The sequence below is a fragment of the Felis catus genome, chromosome A3, assembly GCF_018350175.1.
Source record: "Felis catus isolate Fca126 chromosome A3, F.catus_Fca126_mat1.0, whole genome shotgun sequence".
In the NCBI taxonomy this organism is placed as follows: domain Eukaryota; kingdom Metazoa; phylum Chordata; class Mammalia; order Carnivora; family Felidae; genus Felis; species Felis catus.
Window position 1 is genome coordinate 121,435,129 of NC_058370.1, and position 22,127 is coordinate 121,457,255.

The 22,127-nt window shown below is 35.1% G+C and overlaps 1 protein-coding gene across 3 annotated transcripts in view; it reads left to right on the plus strand.

Moving 5' to 3' along the window:
• ATAD2B (ATPase family AAA domain containing 2B) overlaps window positions 1-22,127 on the plus strand; it is a 166,189-nt gene that overhangs the window by 23,033 nt on the left and 121,029 nt on the right. For 2 of the 3 annotated variants that reach the window (XM_023252067.2, XM_023252068.2), the window contains exons 2-8: window positions 20-171; window positions 5,148-5,197; window positions 5,560-5,713; window positions 6,906-7,008; window positions 9,255-9,363; window positions 11,553-11,669; window positions 13,977-14,052. In XM_023252067.2, the coding sequence (XP_023107835.1) occupies window positions 20-171; window positions 5,148-5,197; window positions 5,560-5,713; window positions 6,906-7,008; window positions 9,255-9,363; window positions 11,553-11,669; window positions 13,977-14,052 (761 nt within the window). Of the gene's footprint in view, window positions 1-19; window positions 172-5,147; window positions 5,220-5,559; window positions 5,714-6,905; window positions 7,009-9,254; window positions 9,364-11,552; window positions 11,670-13,976; window positions 14,053-22,127 lie in introns of those variants that run through there. The other variant, XM_045054873.1, reaches the window with a different exon arrangement.

Below are 22,127 nucleotides of genomic sequence, written 5' to 3' on the forward strand. Positions count from 1 at the left end.
TTTTAACTTTGTCTTTCAGAAAGCTGAAGTTGATGGTAGTTTAAGTGATAGCCACGTGTCTCCTCCAGCCAAACGCACTTTGAAACAACCTGATTCTGTTTGCAAAGACAAATCAAAATCACGAAGTACTGGTCAGAGAGAGGAATGGAATATATCAACTGGACAGGCCAGGTGAGAAGTGAGAACTCACCCGTTGGTTTTTCATGAATTATTTGATATGATTTAGGGCTCATATCAATGCTAATTTTCTTAAATTATAAAGCCACTAGTGTCTCGAAATACTTATAAATTATTTATTTTATAATTTTTTTATGTTTTAATTTTCTCTAAATATGACATAAAACATATTTGTTTTATAAAAATCTATAGTATTTCATAGAAACCATTATTTCTAAATCTAAAATGGTAAGAAATTTGATAGGTCTTAAATATGCATACATATTTATTTATACTGAAAGTTTAAAGACATTTGATTAGAATTATATTTTTATTTGAATGTAAAATCTCCCTTTTCTAAAATTATGAAATATTACATTTGAATTGGTATGCCAAAATGTAGTAAAATCAAAATTAATTTTTAAAGAAATCTTTTCATTTGTCCGTTTTCAACTTAAATTTACTTTGTGTCTGGTTCATTATGTATCAGGATAACTTATTTTTACACACTTACCAAAGTAAATAGTAATAATTTGTTGTAGATAGGATAGGTACACACACAGAAAAGATTTAAACATTGAACTCTTAATTCTTAGCTTCTCTTTTCTCCAGTCTTTGATGTAGAAGTGTTGATGATGTGTGGACTACAAACAAAAGTAAAAAGGAAATCCTTTGGTTTCTTTCCTCCTTCAAATACCTAAAAATTATTTGATTTTATGTTTGTAGGTAAATTCTGGATGCTGTTACTCTTTAATGAAAAAAAAATCTTTGTTGTTTTATAGACTTTCATAGGCAGTGTATATACTGGTCCCTAAAGAGTCTGTATCTATTTCAATATATTTCAGAAGATGGACCACTTTAAGTTTTTTATTTGCGTTGTCTGGGAGCTAAGTAGAAAAATCTTGAATCAGAGCCTGTTGATTTTTTTTTTTTTCTTTTCTGATATTCATCTGTGAGATAAAACAGATCCAGGTCGCTATAATGATGTTACTAAAATGAGTACTGCCCTTTAATTACACTTCTAGACTTGATCTACCTGTTGTAATCTGTATCCTATATTTATTAAATGAGTGAATCAGGCTTCTTTTTCTAGATAAATGTTTCTTAAAAATGTTCTTTTAGTGTTCAAGTTTGACCTTTAACTGTAAGATAATTTTAACAGTTTGTGTATATAGCACATTAGATTTTCTACATCTTAGCCACTCTGAAGGCCTTTATGTAAATTGATCTTGATCATGTCTTTTGTTTAAAAAAAAAAAAAGTCCTCACTCATTTTGGGGAGAGAATTTTGCTTCCATTTAGGTACCTCAGTATGATACTCCTTTTTAAAACAATACTAAGTGTATCTTGAATAAAAAACTTAAGAAAGAATGAATACCAACAGAATTTATTACTTATATTTTGGCAGAATAGCAATTTAAAAGGTTTTTTCAGTTAAATTTTCATCTAGAAATGTAAGTGCTACAGGGTTAGAATATTTTGGTATTTCTTGTTTAAAAAAATTAAAAAAAATTTTTTTTACATTTATTTTATTATTGAGAGACAGAGTGAGACAGAGCATGAGCATGGGAGGGGCAAAGAGAGGAGGAGATACAGAACTTGAAGCAGGCTTCAGGCTCCGAGCTGTCCGCACAGAACCTGATGCGGGGCTCGAACCCACCAACTGTGAGATCATGACCTGAGCTGAAGTCAAACGCCCAACCGACTGAGCCACACAGACGCCCCTAAAAAAATTTTTTTTAATGTTTATTTATTTTTTTTGAGAGAAAGAGACAGAGTGTGAGTGGGAGAGGGGCAGAGAGAGAAGGAGACACAGAATCCACAGCAGGCTCCAGGCTCTAAGCTGTCAGCACAGAGCCTGATGTGGGGCTTGAACTCATGAGTGGTGAGATCATGACCTGAGCTGAAGTCGAACGCTTAACCGACTGAGGCACCCAGGCGCCCCTATTTCGGTGTTTCAGATGACCCAAATAGAAAATGCTGTTTGACCTATTAGCTTCAACAGAACTGAATTTTAAGGAAACCTTGTAAATACTTTAGATTTTGAGATAGTGTAAATATGAAAATCAGGGTTTATTTGAAGGATTGTATTTGTTTTTATGTCATGAGCCTAAGAATCCTGATTCCTTTATTTTGATAATCTATGATGAGCACCTAAAGTAAAATTATTAAAGTTCTTTCAAAAAAACTGTGCTAAAAATATAATTCATTTGGGGGAAAAGTGAATATATATAAGAATTAGTCTTAACCATGAAAAATAATGAATCCTAAAGGACTTTGTAATGACTACTAAATTAAAAAAAAATATATTTTTAATGTTTATTCACTTTTTTGAGAGACGGAGACAGAGTGTGAGCAGGGCAGGGGCAGAGAGAGAGGGAGACACAGAATCTGAAGCAGGCTCCAGGCTCAAGCTGTCAGCACAGAGCCTGATGCGGGGCTCAAACTCATGAACCATAAGATCATGACCCGAGCTGAAGTCGGACGCTCAACCGACTGAGCCACCCAGGCACCCTTGACTACTAAATTTTTAAAAGAAATTACTGTGGGGGCACCTGGGTGGCTCAGTCGGTTGAGCGTCCAACTGTGGCTCAGGTCATGATCTCGCGGTTCGTGGGTTCGAGCCTCACATCGGGCTCTGTGCTGACAGCTCAGAGTCTGGAACCTGCTTAGGATTCTGTTTCCCTCTCTCTGTCTGCCTCTCCCCAGCTCACACTCTGTCTGTCTACCTATCTCTCAAAAGTAAACATTAAAAAAATAAAAAAAAAAGAAATTACTGTTGATTGGCAGAACAATTTTTATTTATTTAAAAATGTGTGTTTGCTTATTTAATTTATTTAGCGAGAAAGAGAGAGAGTGGAGGAGGGGTGGAGAGAGAGGGAGAAAGAGAATACCAAATGAGCTCTCCTGACAGCACAGAGTCTGACGTGTGGCTCGATCCCATGAACTGTGAGATCATGACCTGAGCCAAAATCAAGAGTCAGATGCCTAACCGACTGAACCACCCAGGTGCTCCAGGAGCTTTCATTTAAACAGTGAACTCACCTAGTTACATTTTAAGCGATTAACTTTTGGGAACTTTGATTCATGGGGCTTTTTAGGCTTATGTATTATTATACAGGAAGGCCAACTCTTAAAATTCTAGTGTTCTCTTCATATCCAGATATTTAATATTCTGTCTCTTTCTTGTTTTTCATTTTTATAAAGAGAAATGGTAATGGAAAAATGATAATCTATGATTGTAAGATAATTGGATTGATTGAAGAATAAGTTTTTATTTTTCCTTTTTAAAACAGATTTCATTAGCAATGAAGTAAAAGCCAAGTAAGCATTGTCTTCTTCAGAGGGACAAAAAGGCTTATTGTACTTTTTTTTCCCAGTGATGTTACTGTTCAGAAAGTTTTAGGTTTCTTTTGTAGAATTATTTCAAGGTTAGCATCTTATTTTTTTTGGATAATTTAAATATGTAAAATTTCAATCGTTTGGTTTTTGCATATGCTAAAATTCATTTTGAGCCTGCACTTGTAAGTAAACTCATCATACTGAGTATTATGTTAGGTTCAAAGTCAAAGTAGATTTATGACGTAGTAAAATTGACTTTTCTGTGTGGTTTTAAGTGGGTTCCCGAGAATTTGACATGTATAATCTTCTAAGGAAAGACCTGTTAATATACCAATTTCATTACTTTATAGTGTACTTTGTATACAAAGGTACTAAAAATGAAATACTTTGAAGAGGTGTAGTATATTAGAACAAGGTAGTTTTGTTTTTTTCTGGGGGAAAGGAGGGCTGGAGTGTTTTTGTTTTTGACAGTATGTGTACATGTAACAGCTTGAGTTTTTGTGTATATCCTTTAATCATCTGATCCATGACCTTTATTAGGCAGGGGCATTTATCATTAACATTTAATATTTAACATTTAAAATTGAACATGAAAAGTGCTGGAGTAACCAAAAACAGAATATTTTTGTTAAGAAAATGTGTACAAACGGGAGCGGGAGATACAGGCGTCCACTTATGGAATGAATAAGTCATGGGGATAGAAGGCACAGCATAGAGAATAGCGTCACTGGTGTCACTGGTGTTGTGTGGTGAGATGGTAGCTACACTAGTAATGAGCACAGCATAACGTATAGACTTGTCCAATCACTATGTTATGCACCTAAAACTAATATAATATTGTGTATCAAGTATACTTCCATTAAAAGAGAATTTTGTGCAAACCATACAGAAGATCATGTATTTATTTTTTTCTGAATGTCCTTTCCATTTTTCTTAATTTTTGAAAATAATAATTGTTGGGTATTTTAGAAATATCTTAGTTTACATCGACACTTCTTTTATTATGTAGCAATTTAGTTTTTGTTTTCACAAAGCATACTGTGAATTTTTTAAGTCTTGATGTTTTGATGATCATTTAAGTATCTTCCTGCTGAATTAACATTTCTTTTCCTCCACCCAAAAGGGAGAATTGTACAGTGACTGTTTTGAGAAATTAGCTAAGTTTTCATTTGGTGGGTTAGAATGTGAATTAAATATATTAGAGAAATTATTAAATAGTTTTGGTGTTCAAAGACTTTTTTCTTCTTACAGTCTATTGTTTGAATAAATTTGTCACTGTTTGAATTTTATTTTGTTAACCAAAACCAATAATAAATGTCTGTAACCATTGCTGCTTATAATATCAGTTAACTTTATACTACATGTTAAACTTAAGCTTCTTCTTTGGACTTTATAGAGTTGAAGACAGAGTAAGTTCAATTTTTAATCTGTTATTAAAGCTTTTCTTGAGGTAATGAAATGATGCTTAGCTAGTATATTTTATTAATTGGTGCATTACCAATCTTAGAGTAAAAAAAGATGTTGTCTTTAGTATTAAAAAGTAATATTGCTGACATTTTAAAGATTAAAATGATTCCACCAGTATTACGTTTCTTGCTTCTTTAAATGAATGTTGATGTGTTTGCATATTAAATATAATTGTGTTCTAGGTTAACTTCTCAGCCTGGTGCTACATTACCAAACGGACATAGTAGCTTATGTGAGTATTCTATTATGAAATGGTTAGTATTGAAATTCTTACTAATGTTATTAGAGTAAGTGTTAAAGTGGGGTAAAACAGTGATTTACTAGAATGTTCAGCATATCGTTGGAAATGACTGGATTTCAGTCATAGCGAATACTTATGTAATTGTTAAACATTGAGAAATCAGTACAAATGAAATAATTTAAATTATGATGGGTTATAAACAGTTATCAAAAGTTTAGATTATTGGAGATTAAAACTATTTAAGAGGTTATATTGAATTTTTTGTAGTCTTTTAAAAGTAATTTTTGATGTATTTTTTCTTTTTTTCTTTTTATACTCTGTACTTTGAAATGTAAATCTCTCTCTTCTTGTAGCCCTTCGAAGCCATCCCCTTCGAGGGGAAAAGAAGGGAGATGGGGACCTTTCTTGTATAAATGGTGACATGGAAGTCAGAAAAAGTTGTCGTTCCAGGAAAAACAGATTCGAAAGCGTGAACCAGAGTTTGTTATTTGATCAACTAGTAAATAGGTATGAATGCTTAAACAGTAAGCAGTTTCATTTAATTAATTTATTCACTTGATTTTTCAGATTTCAGAATTTCAAAATCAAATTTCAGATTTGAAAAAACCATTGATTTTTAAGCTTGTTATGTTTTAAAAAATAAGCAGTGACTTAGCGATAAATGTAATTATTTTAAAACTTACTTTGAATTAGCAGTGATTAGCAATTATTATCAGTTTCTAGTCAGTTTATTAGTTTTAGTAGTTTATGTAATAGCTAAATTTTTCTCCTCCTTTTTAAGCTCTTGTGTGTAAATAGTATAGAAAATAATTTTATTCTGTCTTCACTGTTCTAGTCCTTTATTATTTGTTCATTAACAATTTTTTTTTTGACAATTTTTAAGCAACATTAGGTTCCATTATTGATATGTAGTAAGTATAGTTTTGCTTAGTCAAGATTTTGAATTAAAGGTTTTTTGAGACTGGGTATATGGGATATAGCTAGTGAATGAGCCTAGTCGATTGCTCAGTATCTACATTCAATGAAATTTTTCTTCTCAGATGATAAATTATCCTACTTAATCCTTGCAGTGGCCTTGAGAGGGCAGGTCAGTACAATCCTATTTTAGAAGAGAAGAAATTATATTCTATAGTGGTAATGTCAAGTTTGAGTATTAGTTATTATTTGTTAAGTACTTAGATCATTATCTAGACACATAGTAAGTACTATATAAATGTGTTTAAAAGGTAAAATGTGGTAATGCCAGCATGTATTTCATGGAGGTCAGTGTTCTCTAATTTTTAAAAAATACCTGTTCGGTTAACCTTATGTTGGCTTTAAACTTTTTACAGATTGTTTATCCTATAAATTTTCTTAACACCATCTTCAAATAAAAAGATTGAATTATTATTATTATTTTCATTGCCTTGGATCTAGTAGTTATTTATAGTGGCACTGTGGAGTTAAATATTTGGAGTATTATGAACAAAAGTTCTATTTTGTAAGTTTTAAATATATTAAGGTAGAAGATGTTCTGGATTTTTAGGGGGGACATTATCTTCTGATGGCTGCTGATTCAGAAAGATGTTTAATTAGGATGCTATCTACAGTTACATATCAGAGATAATTAAATTATGCTTTGATGAAGAGTGCTCTTTCATGTGTATGCCACATGTGGTCTCACAATTGTCTAAATCCTAGTTTTATTATGTGATTGTAGTACTGCTGAAGCTGTACTACAGGAAATGGACAACATTAACATCAGACGGAATCGTCGGTCAGGAGAAGTAGAACGACTTAGAATGTGGACAGATACAGAATTTGTGAGTATATTTACTTTAACAACCTTTGCAAATATTTTTAATTTTGGTTGAGGGATTCAGACGGAGAGTGAGCAGCACTGGATTTTCTTAAATTAACATAATTGTTCCTTTTCTTTGGTTCCTCTTTAGTTTGGGATTTTATGTTTTCTTCTTCTATCCTTAACTGTATTTGCTGCAACCTTTCCCAAAAGATTCCCTACACTTTTGCCAGAACAGTTATCTTAGAGTATGGCTCTGATTCTGTTACTTTTCTTTTCTTTTTTTTTTTTTTTTTTTTTTTTTAGTTTTTTTTTAGTTAAGTTTATTTATTTTGAGAGAGAGAGAAGGAGAGAAAGAATCCCAAGCAGGCTCCATGTTGTCAGCACAGAGCCTGATGCAAGACTTGAACCCACGAACTGTGAGATCATGACCTGAGCCAAAGTCGGACACTCAACCGACTGAGCCACCCGGGCGCCCCTGATTCTGTTACTTTTCTGATCTGAACCTTTGATGTTCTTTTTATTGTGTACTGAATTAATTAGAAATACCTTGACCTTCATAATCAGGATTCAACTTTATCTTCTCACACACTATTGCCCAAGTATAAACAAATAAGTCTTCCTTTATCTTTTACTTCTGGTAATACTTTTGGTTAGGGACTGCTGTAGTCCTACCTTTGTTTCATGGTTTGTCTCAAATGCTGCCCCCCTTCCCGTTAGCAACAAGAGGATTGTCTCTCTGAATTCTAGAGTACGTTGTACCTTTTTTGTTTTTAAAGCATTTTTTAAAAGTCTTTTTAAATTTTTTTAATGTTTATTTATTAAAAAAAATTTTTTTTAGTGTTTATTTATTTTTGAGACAGAGACAGAGCGTGAGCAGGGGAGGGGCAGAGAGAGAGGGAGACAGAATCCAAAGCAGGCTCCAGGCTCTGAGCTGTCAGCACAGAGCCTGATATGGGGCTTGAACTCATGAACTGCAAGATCGTGACCTGAGCCGAAGTCAGACGCTTAACCGACTGAGCCACCCAGGAGCCTCTAATGTTTATTTATTTTTGAGACAGAGAGAGACAGAGCACGAGCAGAGGAGGGTAGAGAGAGGGAGACACAGAATCCGAAGCAGGCTCCAGGCTCTGAGCTGTCAGCACAGAGCCTGACGCGGGGCTCAAACTAATGAGCTGTGAGATCGTGACCTGAGCTGAAGTCGGACACCCAACTGACTGAGCCACCCAGGCGCCCCTTAAAGCATTTTTTTTAAATGTTTATTTATTTTTGAGAGAGAGAGCGTACACAAGGGAGGGGCAGAGAATGAGGGAGAGATTGAATCCCAAGGGATTGAATCTGTGCTGTCAGTGCAGAGCCTGATGCAGGTCTAGAACCCATGAACCGTGAGATCATGACCTGAGCCGAAATCAAGAGTCAGACACTTAACCAATTGAGCCACCCAGGCCCCCCTACTACCTTTCTTATTTTTAAAAAAATATTATTTTAACATTTATTTATTTTTGAGAGAGAGAGTACAAGCAGGAGAGGGGCAGAGAGGGAGACAGAATCCCAATCAGGCTCCAGGCTCTGAGCTGTCAGCACAGAGCCTGATATGGGGCTTGAACTCAAGAACTGTGAGGTCATGACCTGAGCCGAATATCAAGAATCGGACACTTCGGGGCGCCTGGGTGGCGCAGTCAGTTAAGCGTCCGACTTCAGCCAGGTCACGATCTCGCGGTCTGTGAGTTCGAGCCCCGCGTCAGGCTCTGGGCTGATGGCTCGGAGCCTGGGGCCTGTTTCCCGTTCTGTGTCTCCCTCTCTCTCTGCCCCTCCCCCATTCATGCTCTGTCTCTCTCTGTCCCAAAAATAAGTAAACGTTGAAAAAAAAAAATTTAAAAAGAATCGGACACTTAACTGACTGAGCCACCCAGGCACTCCTACATTGTACCTTTTTTTTTTTTTTTATGGCATTTAACTTGTTTTACTTTGTTTTATAGTTACCTGTGACTTATCTTACTCCATCCTACTAGGCTATAATTTGCTTGATTGAGAAAGTGTGTTCATGGCACTGTAGTTTTAAATTTTCAAATATTTTGTAAGTTTGTTTTATTTTTCCTCTTGACCCTTACATTTATTAATTTCAGGAAGCTCCGTTTTTCATGAATCTGTGTCTTGCAAATAGGTGCTCAGTAAATTTCAAGAGTGGTCATATCCCATTAGGTTAATGATATTTATAGCCAGGAATAAATTCCATGTTAATATTTGACAGATTTTTCTCTTTAACAGGAAAACATGGATATGTATTCAAGAGTGAAAAGGCGAAGAAAGTCACTGAGAAGAAATAGTTATGGGATACAAAATCATCATGAAGTGTCTACTGAGGGCGAAGAAGAAGGTTTGTAAAGCACCTTATGAAATAAATACTACAGAGTTCAGGGGGGAGGGAAGAAAATTATATACAAGTAATACACATGTAATATTGCTGAGTGGGTGATTTTTGGCTTTAGAGGTCTGTATTGTGTAATTTGGAATAATTTTTATTTGATTGGCATTCTGAGTTTTCACCTTCATTTGGAAAAACACCTTTACACTATACATCTTTATGTAATTTATCTTATTTGTAGCTGGCTATTGGTAGCCCTCCAGTGACCTAATCTGGTGACATTTGCCATGAGCTGATTTGTTGTTAGGTGAGGCTTCTTTTGTGTTTCTAATTGGAAGCCCTTATCCACAGTTACCTTCTACCCGTATTCTCTGAATCTCTGATTATTTGGGTCCCAAATTGAGTTATGGACTGAGGAGTCAGTGGTAAAATTTAAAGAAAGAGGGACTGCTAGTTCTAGTGGAGGGAGTGGTACTGCTCTTTTCCAAGGCTTGTCTGGGTTCTGAACTAAAGAACCCCAGCTGAATTTGTGGGGCTGCAGCTAGGAACATGATGAAAGTACATTTGCCCCAAAGATTATAAATCCATGACTAGCACACTATAGGTTTTAATTCTGTAGGTGTTAATCTTCATTGAAATGGATTTTCAGAAGATTTGGTGTATTGTAAATGAAGGATAGTTTTATTTACAAGGAAATCTTACTAGTTCCTACTATGTGTATAGCTTTGATGGACAGGAATGGGTTTATTTCTCAAATTCTCTAATTAATATATTATTAGCAAGTTTTGAAGAGCTGATATTTCTAATGAAGGTGCTTTATTGAGCAAATATTGTTGTTGTTACAGTTAGAACCTCTATATTGCTTCCTTTGGAGAAAATCAGTATAGGCGAGACAGATTTATAATGTGATTTTTGCCTTTTCATTAACTGAACACCTTTATAGAGTTTTCAAAGTAGATTTGCCATGTTTAGAATTTCTTCCCATAATAAATAGTGTGTTATAGTGCAGGTGTTTCTCAAAAAGCAATATTTTTCGAAGGTTTAAAGAGATTTATTTGGGTAGGAGTAATTTAGATAATACTATATTTGGTGATTTTGTCTAGAACTTAATAATAAAAATATTTATAAACTTAGAATATGCTTTCAGATGTCATGACTAAAATATAAAGTGCTTTGCATTTTAGTATCCTAATTCACTCAGTATCACTAGTGGTTTTATGGTTTTTCCTGTGCTTTAATATGGTTGTGTTATATTGATAATTCCTATGGTTAAAAAGTTAATCACAAAGTGTATTGCATTTGGAGACCATAAACCAGTAAATTTTCATATGAGTTAATTAATTTTTCAAAAGATTTTATTTTAAAGTAATCTCTATACCCAATGTGGGGCTTGAACTCAAACCTGAGATCAAGAGTCATAGGCTGTATGACTGAGCCAGCCAGGCACCCCAGACTTTTATTTTAAACTATAAATAGATGTCATATCATAGCTATAGCCAAACCACTTTTTAAAAATAAACTTTTAGATTTATGTATGTTATAATTTATTTTTAAATAAGCTTTTAAGATTTATGTATATTATAATTTATTTTTAAGTGTATAATTAGGTGAATTATAAAGTGATCACTTATGTCAAGAAATAAACGTATTAACACCCCAGAAATCTGCTTCATGCTCCCTCCCAATTCCTACCTGCATTTTCCTACCAAAATAGAACTAATTTGTGTTTATCTCTTGTCAGCAGGCCTAACAAACCATTGTATTGCCAACAAAAATTGCTCTTGCTGTAACATTAGTAATTATCTTGTAAGCATATTTTTTTGAACTACCGAGTGGTATTTGAATACTAACATTATTCACTGGTGGATAACTGGGCATTAAAATGAAGTTTGCTCTAGTAAAATTTTGATTTGTCTTCTATTATACCTTTGTATGACCAAAGAGATTGAAAGATCATAAGAATACATAGGTTATTTAGCAGAGAACTGTATTATTTGTTGGAAAGGCTTTTTTTTTTTTTTTTTCATCTATCTAGGTTGGTTTTTAATTGTAGTGATACATGCTGTATCATAAAATGTTGACACATTTAAATGTTACCTGTGCAGAAAGAGTAAAAGATAAAATGTAAATATTCAGTTCTAGAGTGACCATTCCTTGTGGATTAAAACAGTTCTTCTTTTCTTTTGTGTGGGGGAAACTAGAATCTCAAGAGGAGGATGGAGACATAGAAGTTGAGGAGGCAGAAGGAGAAGAAAATGATAGACCATACAATTTGAGACAAAGAAAAACAGTGGATAGATACCAAGCACCTCCAATAGGTAAGAAATGCTGAATAACTTTGTTTCTTTTTTTAATTTTTTTAAATGTTTATTTATTTTTGAGACAGAGAAAGACAGAGCATGAATGGGGGAGGGTCAGAGAGAGGGAGACACAGAATCTGAAGCAGGCTCCAGGCTCCGAGATGTCAGCCCAGAGCCCGACACAGGGCTTGAACTCATGGACTGTGAGATCATGACCTGAGCTGAAGTCGGACCCCAACCGACTGAGCCACCCAGGCGCCCCTGAATAACTTGGTTTTGTAGTTGAGTAGCTTATTCTGTACCACCGCTTCAAAAATATAAGTGTTGTGGAGTTTAAAGTTTTTATTTATTTGTTTATTTAATACTCTTTATTTGTTTTTTTAAGTTTATTTATTTTGAGAGAGAGAGAAAGTGTGAGTAGGGGAGAGGCAGAGAGAAAATCCCAAGAGGGACCACACTTGCAGTGCGGAGCTCAACATGGGGCTTGATGTGGGGCTTGATGCAGGGCTCGAACTCAGGAACCTCGAGATCATGACCCAAGCTGAAGCTGGGTGCTTAACTGACTGAGCCACCTAGGTGCCCCAATTCACTGGTTTTGAGTTTATTTACAGGGATTATGCAGTCATCACCACTGTTTAATTCTAGAATATTTTTGTACTTCTACACTTTCATCCCCCCAGCCTCTGGCAACCATTAATGTACTTTCTGTCTATAGATTTGCTTTTTTTGTGACCTTTTGTGTCTAGCTTCTTTCGCTTAGCATAATGTATTTAAGGAAGGACTGAGATATTTGTGTGAGATACTCAAACTCTTATGCTCTAAAACGATGTTGGATTCTCTGGAAGGAGTGAATCAGAGTTACTATGGCAGCCCTCTAGTACATGCAGCCTAGGTATGCAGACATTACTCCAGTTAGGAGCCATTATCACAGATAGCCTTGTTAATAATGGGGGAGATGTGTAAAGATAGAAAAAAAGATTCTGAATCATTTCTTTTTAGATTAAAAAAAATATTGAGGTATGAATGAAATACAGTTTACTGCAGTTGCACATATTTAACATGTAGTTTGACGAGTTGGAAATACCTTAGATATATACCTATGAAACTATCATTACCATCAAGGTAGTGAACATGTTTATCAGCCCCCAAAATATCTTTCTGCCTGTTTGTAATCTCCTTCTAACCTTCTTATGCCATCCGCATCCCAATCCTGAGGCAGTCGCTGATCTGATTTGCTTTCTATAACCATAGATTAGTTTACACTCTTTTGAATTTTATGTACAATATACTCTTTATTGTCTTTCACTCACCATAATTTTAAGACTCATGCATGTTGTTGAATATAACAATGTGTTTCTTCTTGTACAGAGTAGCTTTCCATTGTATGGGCATATCATAATTTGTTTATACATTCATTTGTGGGTAGATATTTGGATTACTGACATTTCTAATATTTAGTTATTATAAATAAGTTGTGAACATTCACGTGCAAGTCTTTGGGCATATTTTTTCATTTTTCTTGTAAACACTGAGCAGTGGAAAGCTGGGTTTTGTGATTAGGGTATGTTTAATATGCTAAGAAATTGCCAAACTGTTTTCCAAAGTGATTGTACCACTTAGATTCTCCCTGAGAGTGTATGGGAGCCCAGTTGCACCATTCTCTTGCCAACACTTGCTACAGTCAACTTTTTGAAATTAATTTTAACACATAGTTATTGTAGTTTTAATTTACATTTCCTCAATGACACTGAGCATCTTATGTGCTGATTTGCCAGTGTTATCTCTGGTGAAGTGTCTTTTCAAATCTCTTGCCCGCTTTTTCCAATTGAGTTGTTTATTTTCTTAATATGGAGTTTTTTGAGAGTTCATTATGTATTCTGGGTATCAGTCCTTTATCAGATATGTGATTTGCAAATATTTTGTCCGTCTGCAGCTTATTTCTTTTATTTTCTTTTGTTTTCTTATTTCTTTCACTTATTTTCTTAGTGTCTTTCAAAGAGTAGAATTTGTAATTTTGATGAACTCCTATTCATTAATTTTTTTAATGGATTATGCTTTTGGTGTGGTAACCAAAAAAAATCTTTGTTTAACCAAAAGTCACAAATACTTAATTTAACATCTTTTTAGAGTGTTTACTTGCAACTTAAGGTATCCACAAAGTTTTTATTTTTGTTGTGCTCCTTCTAGATAGTAGTTGGAACTTGAACACCTGTGACTAGCTTCCATTCAGAAAGTTAACAGAAGTAACTTCTACTCCTTTGATAACATCAATTTATCAATTTGTTATTAGTTATTTCTGTGTTGTCCTTTTTTATTTTCTTTAAGTCCCAGCTCATCAAAAAAAGAGAGAAAACACGCTGTTTGATATTCACAGATCTCCAGCAAGAAGAAGCCATATCAGGTATGTTTTGTTGGTTTTCAAAAGGAGGAAATAATCATATCTGTCATTTAGATATATCCTTTAAATAATATATAACAAAATTTCTCATAATTAGAATACAGGTATTGATAGTGTTAATGCCAATGAGGGACTAAATGGTTTCTTTCTTTTCTTTGCTTTTCTTTGCTTCTCTTTCTTTGCTTTCTTTCCTTTAAATATTTATTTATTTATTTTTGAGAGAGACAGAGAGAGAGTGAGCTGGGGAGGGATAGAGAGAGAGGGAGACACAGAATCTGCAGCAGGCTCCAGGCTCCAAGCTGTCAGCACAGAGCCTGATGCCGGGCCCGAACTCACGAACTGTGAGATCATGACCTGAGCTGAAGTTGGATGCTCAACCGACTGAGCCGCCCAGTGCCCCAATATCTTTCTTTTTTTAATTAGTGACTAGTAGTTATTATGCTACATGTGACTATTTTCTTCCTGGTTCAGTTTGCCTGGAATAGTTACTGTTTTAACAATTATGTTTCCTAATGCTACATAGCTCTCTGCTCTCTTGGTAGAGTTGAATCTAAACCACTCACATTGCTTTCATTTGAAACACTGGTTCAGTTAGTCTTTGCTACCTTTTTTCCCCCTTTGCCCTTTCTTTTATATATAGATACAAAGGACACTGGTTTTGAAACTGTCTTATCTATTATGCTTTCTGAAAAGGTAGTATCCTCATGGAATATACAATTAATAAAAATTTTAAAATAGATATGAAGAGCTTCTTTTTTTCTAGTTTTAGTAGTCTCTCACTCTCCCATAGTAACATATGTTCATATACACGTATGTGTACTTACACATTGTTAGCCCTTCTTTTTACACAACATATATTGTGCACATTGTCTTATACCTTGTTTTTTTCACTTAATTCATTTTAACTGTCTTTTCATTTCTGTATAGTGAAATTTCACATTTATGTTTATAGTTACCTATTACATTTATAGATATACTCTAATATTTAAATTAATCCTTTATTGAGAGATGTTGTGGTCTTTGTTATTACAAAATATGACATAATGAATAGCCTTGCACAATGTTCATTTTACATGTTTACAAATGTATTTGTAGGGTAAATTCACCGAAGTTGGATCTCAGAGTTAAAGGGAATAGGAGATTGTAACTTTGATTAGTTTGCAAACCACCAAGTAGTGTATGAAAGGGCCTATTTTCCCATGTTTCTACAAACAAAATGTATTTTTAAACTTTAGCATTTTTGCCAGTCTGAGAGTTGAAAAGGAGATCTCGGTTTATTTAAAATTTCTGTATCTCTTATCAGAGTATTTTTTCATATGTTTAAAAGCCATTTGTTTTTCCTTTTTTTGAAACGTGTACAGAGTTTACCTATTTTTCTAATAGATTGTTTTTCTTTTATCTACTTTAAGTAGTTTTTTTACATCCTGAAGAGATTAGTCCTTTGTCATAAATTGCCAGTGTTTTTCCTTGGTTCAGACTTTGTCTTTTTTTGACATTGTTTTCAGTTGTCTTTACCAAGAAGTTTTTATTTTTATGTAGTCAAATTTATCAAACTATTTTTGTAAGGCTTTTAGATTTTATTTTATTTTATTAAAAAAATATTTTTGAAAGAGAGTGGGCATGCATGAGCGGAGAAGAGGCAGAGAGGAAGATAGAGAATTTCAACCAGGCTCCATGTTGTCAGTGCAGAGTCTGACGTGGGGCTCGAACTCATGAACTGTGAGATCATGACGTGAGCAGAAATCAAGAGTCAGACGCTTAACCTGCTGAACTACCCAGATGCCGCTAGATTCAAATCGTAGTTGGAAAAACCTACCCAAATCCAAAGTTTTCAAGGAGTTCATCTTTGTTTATTTTTATGGTATCATTTTTTTCACGGTTTTTATTATTTATCTATTTATCTATTTATCTATCTATCTATTTATTTATTTATTTATTTATAATATGAAATTTATTGTCAAATTGGTTTCCATACAACACCCAGCGCTCATCCCAACAGGTGCCCTCCTCAATACCCATCACCCACCCTCCCTTCCCTCCCACCCCCCATCAACCCTCAGTTTATTCTGTTATTAAGAGTCTCTTATGGTTTGGCTCTCTCCCTCTCTAACTTTTTTTTTTTCCTTCCCCTCTCCCATGGTCTTCTGTTAAGTTTCTCAGGATCCACATAAGAGTGAAAACATATGATATCATTTTTTTACTTTTAAATTTTGATTCATTTGAATTTTATGGTGTAAGATTTGTAGAACAGATCCAACTTTTTTTCACAGATGGAAAAATGAGTTTTCCCAAGCTCATTTATTGAGTCAGTTCGTGATTTCTCCATCGATTCTCTTTGCCACATTTATCATATATCAGATTACATGTTTTGCTCTGCTTCTGGATATTTTTTCCATTCATATTGAATACTGTTTAAGTTGTTGAGGCTTTTTAATACGTTGTAATATTTATAACTAATCCCTTAAATTTCCTTTGAATGTGATTTAACATTATTTGTGTTATTTTTGTTTTTAATATTATTCAGTTATGTTTTAAAGTGTTATGTGTGGTTCTTGCACATTTATTGTTAATTTTTTCTTACCTAACTTTTTCTGTTGCTTTTGTGAGATTCCCTTGTCCTTTTTTTTTTTTCCATTATATTTTCTCATTATATTTCGTTTTTCCATTATATTTTCTCTCTGATACATATATATAACAATTTCAGCATATTAATTTTGTGTACCCCTCTTCTTTATTGGGGATTCTCCTAGCTTGTCCATGTCATGATTGATGCTTAAGAAAGATGTACTTTTGTCATGTTAAAGATTTATGTATTTTTTATTTTATTTATTTATTTTTAAAATATTTATTTTGAGAGAGAGAGCATGCATGAGCAGGGGAGGGGCAGAGAGAGAGAGAGAGAGAGAGAGAGAATCGCAGGTAGGCTCTGTGCTGTCAGTGCGGGAGCTAGAACTCATGAACCGGGAGATCATGACTTGAGCCGAAATCAAGGGTCAGATGCTTAACCTAAGGCCACCCAGGTGCCCCAATGATTTATGTGTTTTTTAAATACTTGAATTTTCTTAAAAAATCAAAACAAGAATATTGATCAAATGTTTTCAAATTGTTAAGGTCTATGGAGATCTTTCATCTCAGATTTATTATTAAGATTTATTAATTATTTTAATAGATTTTCTAATGTTGAATCTTTTAGATGCGAGTGCCTTTTGTTTTCTGATTTTGTAATTAATTTCTATATTTGTTGCACTGTGATTAGAGAATGTTGTTTGTATTGTACTTAGTGAAGTTTCCTTGTGGTTGAATATATAGTCTATAGGCATTTGAAAAGAAATATTCTTTATTTTTAAACCACAGGTTGAAACTCAATTAAATATGTTATTTATCATATTTTTTAGGTTGCCTTTATTATTATACTTTTGTTCATTTTGTATTCTTATTTTTTACTTTGGATGTGGACGGAAAGGGTGAATTAAAGTCTTCCTAGTACTAGGATGTCTATATCCCTTTCTCCTTTTGCGTGCTATAAGTTTTGCTTTTTGGGTGTTGTTGCTGTGTTGAGTTGTCCATAACTACTTACAGGCAGAAACTTTATTATGAATTTGTCATTTTGCCTTTGAAAATATTCTCCCTTTGGGGCGCATGGGTGGCTCAGTTGGTTAAGTGCCTGACTTTGGCTCAGGTCAAGATCTCGCAGTTTGTGAGTTTGGGTCCCAGGTTCGGCTCTGTGCTGACAGCTCCGAGCCTGGAGCCTGCTTCAGATACTGTCTCCCTCTCTCTGTCTCTCTCTGCCTTTGCCCCACCGCACTCTGTCTCTGTCTCTTTCTCTCAAAAATAAATAAACACTAAAAAATTCTACTTTGTTTCATTTATTTCTTTTATACTAATTTATAGTCTGATGTTAGGTTTTTACCCATATCTTTGTTTGGCTTGTATACTTTTGGTTCTTTTATTTCTCATCTCTCTGAATCACATTAAACATCTCCTGTTTTCAGCATAGAGCCATGTTCTGATTTTGCTTTTAAAGTTTTATTTATTTATTTTTAGAGAGAGCGTGTGTGTGTGTGCATGTGTGGGAGAAGGATAGAGAGAGAGAGAGAGAGAGAGAGAGAGAGAGAGAGAGAAAGAAAGAGAGAATCCCAAGCAGGCTCCATGCTGAGTGTGGAGCCTGATGCAGGCGCTTGATCTCACAAACTGTGAGATCATGACTTGAGTTGAAACCAAGAGTCAGACGCTTAACTGACTGAGCCAGCCAGCTGCCCTGAGCTATGTTCTGATTTGAGATTCAGTCTAAAAATCTTATTTTCATAATTGTGTCACATTTATTTCCATTTGTTGATGTGACTGTTGTTTTTATTTCCATTATTTTATCTTACTTTTGTTTAGTTTTTATGGTCTTAAGCATTTCACTGTGTGATATTTCTTTCTTCAACATTTTCTCATGGAAATTCTCAAATATCTAGAAGAGTTGGAAGAATTTTATAGTGAATACTGGCATACCCACCACAAAGATTCTACAGTTTCATTTTATACTTTCTTTTTTTAATTTTTGTTTTTATTTATTTTTTAATTTTTATTTAATTTATTTTTTTAATTTACATCTAAGTTAGCATATAGTGCAACGATGATTTCGGGAGTAGATTTCTTAATGCCTCTTGCCATTTAGCCCATCCCCCCTCCCACAATCCCTCCAGTAACTCTCTGTTTGTTCTCCATATTTAAAAGTCTTTTATGTTTTTGTCCCCCTCCCTGTTTTTATATTAGTTTTGTTTCCCTTATGTTCATCTGTTTTGTATCTTAAATTCCTCATATGAGTGAAGTCATATGTCATACGGTACTTGTCTTTTACTGACTAATTTCGCTTAGCATAATACTCTCTAGTTCCACCCATGTCACTGCATATGGCAAGATTTCATTCTTTTTGATTGCCAAGTAATACTCCATTGTGTGTGTGTGTGTGTGTGTGTGTGTGTGTGTGTGTGTGTGTGTGTACACACACACACACACACACACACACACACACACCACATCTTCTTTATCATCTGTCGATGTACATTTGGGCTCTTTCCATACTTTGGCTATTGTCAATAGTGCTGCTATAAACACGGGGGTGCGTGTGTCCCTTTGAAACAGCATACCTATATCCCTTGGATAAATACCTAGTAGTGCAATTGCTGGGCCGTAGGGTAGTTCTATTTTTAATGTTTTGAGGAACCTCCATACTGTTTTCCAGAGTGGCTGCACCAGTTTGCGTTCCCACCAGCAATGCAAAAGGGTTCCTCTTTCTCCACATCCGCACCAACATCTGTTGTTGCCTGAGTTGTTCATGTTAGCCATTCTGACAGGTGTGAGGTGGTATCTCATTGTGGTTTCGATCTTTTCGGTCTTTTGCCAATTTCTTCACTGGATTATTTGGGTTTTTTTGGGTGTTGAGTTTGATAAGTTCTTTATAGATTTTGGATACTAACCCTTTATCCAATATGTCATTTGCAAATATCTTCTCCCATTCTGTTGCTGCCTTTTAGTTTTGCTGATTGTTTCCTTTGCTCTGCATAGGCTTTTTATTTTGATGAGGTCCCAATAGTTCATTTTTGCTTTTCTTTCCCTTGCCTCTGGAGACGTGTTGAGTAAGAAGTTGCTGCAGCCGAGGTCAGAGAGGTTTTTCCTGCTTTCTCCTTGAGGATTTTGATGGCTTCCTGTCTTACATTTAGGTCTTTCATCCACTTTGAGTTTATTTTCGTGTATAGTGTAAGAAAGTGGTCCAGGTTCATTTTTCTGCATGTCGCTGTCCAGTTTTCCCAGCATCACTTGCTGAAGAAACTGTCTTTATTCCATTGGATATTCTTTCCTGCTTTGTCAAAGATTAGTTGGCCATACGTTTGTGGGTCCATTTCTGGGTTCTCTGTTCTGTTCCATTGATCTGACTGTGTGTTTTTGTGCCAGTACCATACTGTCTTGATGATTACAGCTTTGTAATACGGCTTGAAGTCCGTGTTATACTTTCTTTATCAAATATATATCTCTACCCATATGTCAATCTATCTTAGTTAAAAAAATTTTTTTTAATGTTTATTTTTGAGAGAGAGAAAGAGAGAGAGAGAGAGAGCGCATGCAGGGGAGGGGCAGAGAGAGAGGGAGACACAGAATCTGAAGCAGGCTCCAGGCTCTGAGCTGTCAGCATGGAGTCAAATCTGGGCCTTGAACCCATGAACTCTGAGATCATGACCCGAACTGAAGTTGAATGCTTAACTGACTGAGCCACTCAGTCTCCCCAATCCATCTCAGTTTTTAGATGCATTTCTAAGTATGTTGCAGACATCAGTATACTTCTCTTAAATTCTTCAGCATGTATATCAAGTAACTAAAGTTCAGTGTTTAGGTTTTTTTTTTCCTTTTAGGTAAAATTTACACGAAAGAAATGCACAAATCTTGTTTGCCTTTGCTGTTTTTAAAAAAGTGAACTTCTTATTGTAGAATAGGTTTAGATTGACAGAAAAATTTTGAAGCTAGTACAGTGAGTTTCCATATAGTCTATACCCAGTTTCCCTTATCATTAACACTTATCACTAGTATGGTGCATTTGTTGTAATTATTGAACTAATAGTGACATAATATTATGTACTAAAGTCCATACTTTATTCATATTTTCTTAGTTGTTACCCAATGTCCTTTTTCTATTCGAGGATTCTGTCTAGAATACTACATACATTTTGTAGTCCTGTCTTGTTAGGCTCCTATTGTGTTTCTTTAATCAACTTCATTGAGGCATAATTTATATAAACTGTACCCATTTAAAGTATTTAAAACAAAAAAAATTTTTTTTTTAAGTTTATTCTTTGGGGGCACTGGGTGATTCAGTTGGTTGAGCGTCTGACTTCATTCAGGGCATGACCTCACCATCTGTGAGTTCAAGCCCCGCATCGTGCTCCGTGCCTACAGCTCAGAGCCTGGAACCTGCTTCAGATTCTGTTTCCTTCTCTCTCTGCCCCTCCTCGCTGTGCACTCGCGCTCTCTCTCTCTCTCAAAAATAAAGAATAAATATAAAGTTTATTTCTGAGAGAGAGGGAGAGAGAAAGGGAGAGGCAGAGAGAGAGGGAGAGAGAAAAGGAGAGGCAGAGAGAGAGGGAGAGAAGCTCCCAAGCAGGCCCTGCGCTGTTCACTCAGAGCCCAGGGCAGGGATCAAACTCATGCACCTTGAGACCATGACCACCTGGGCGGAAATCAGGAGTCAGACATTCAATTGACTGAGCCACCTACCTGCCTGTCTCCCGGCCAATTTAAGGTATTTAATTAGATAAGTTTTGACAGGTGTGTATTGTTGTGATTTCACTGTTGCAGTCAGGATGTAGAACATTTACATTGTCCTCAAAAGTTTTATGTCCTTTTTCAGTCGGACCCTAGGCAAGCACTGATCTTCTTTTTGTTACTGTATATTTGTTTCCATTTTCTAGAGTTTTGTTATATAGTATGTACTCTTCTGCCTTCACTCAGCATAATGATTTTTGAGATTCATCCATGTTGTTATGTATGTCAGCAGATTATTCCTTTTTTTTTTTTTAATTTTTTTTTTCAACGTTTATTTATTTTTGGGACAGAGAGAGACAGAGCATGAACGGGGGAGGGGCAGAGAGAGAGGGAGACACAGAATCCGAAACAGGCTCCAGGCTCTGAGCCATCAGCCCAGAGCCCGACGCGGGGCTCGAACTCACAGACCGCAAGATCGTGACCTGGCTGAAGTCGGACGCTTAACCGACTGCGCCACCCAGGCGCCCCCAGATTATTCCTTTTTATTGCTGAGGAGTATTCATTGTATAGACATACCAAATGTGTCATTTCATGATGGAAATTTGGGTTTTTCTTGTTTTTGACTATTGTGCATAAGGCAGCTGTGAATATTTGTGTGTAAACCTTTGTGTGGATATAGGTTTTAATTCTCTTGGGTAAATAGCTATGAGTGGAATGTGTAGGTCTTAATGATAGGTGATGTTTAACTTTTTAAGAAATTACCAATCTTCAAAATTTTTGTAACCATTTTACAGTTTCACTAGCAGTATGTTTGAGTTCCATTTGCTTCATATCCT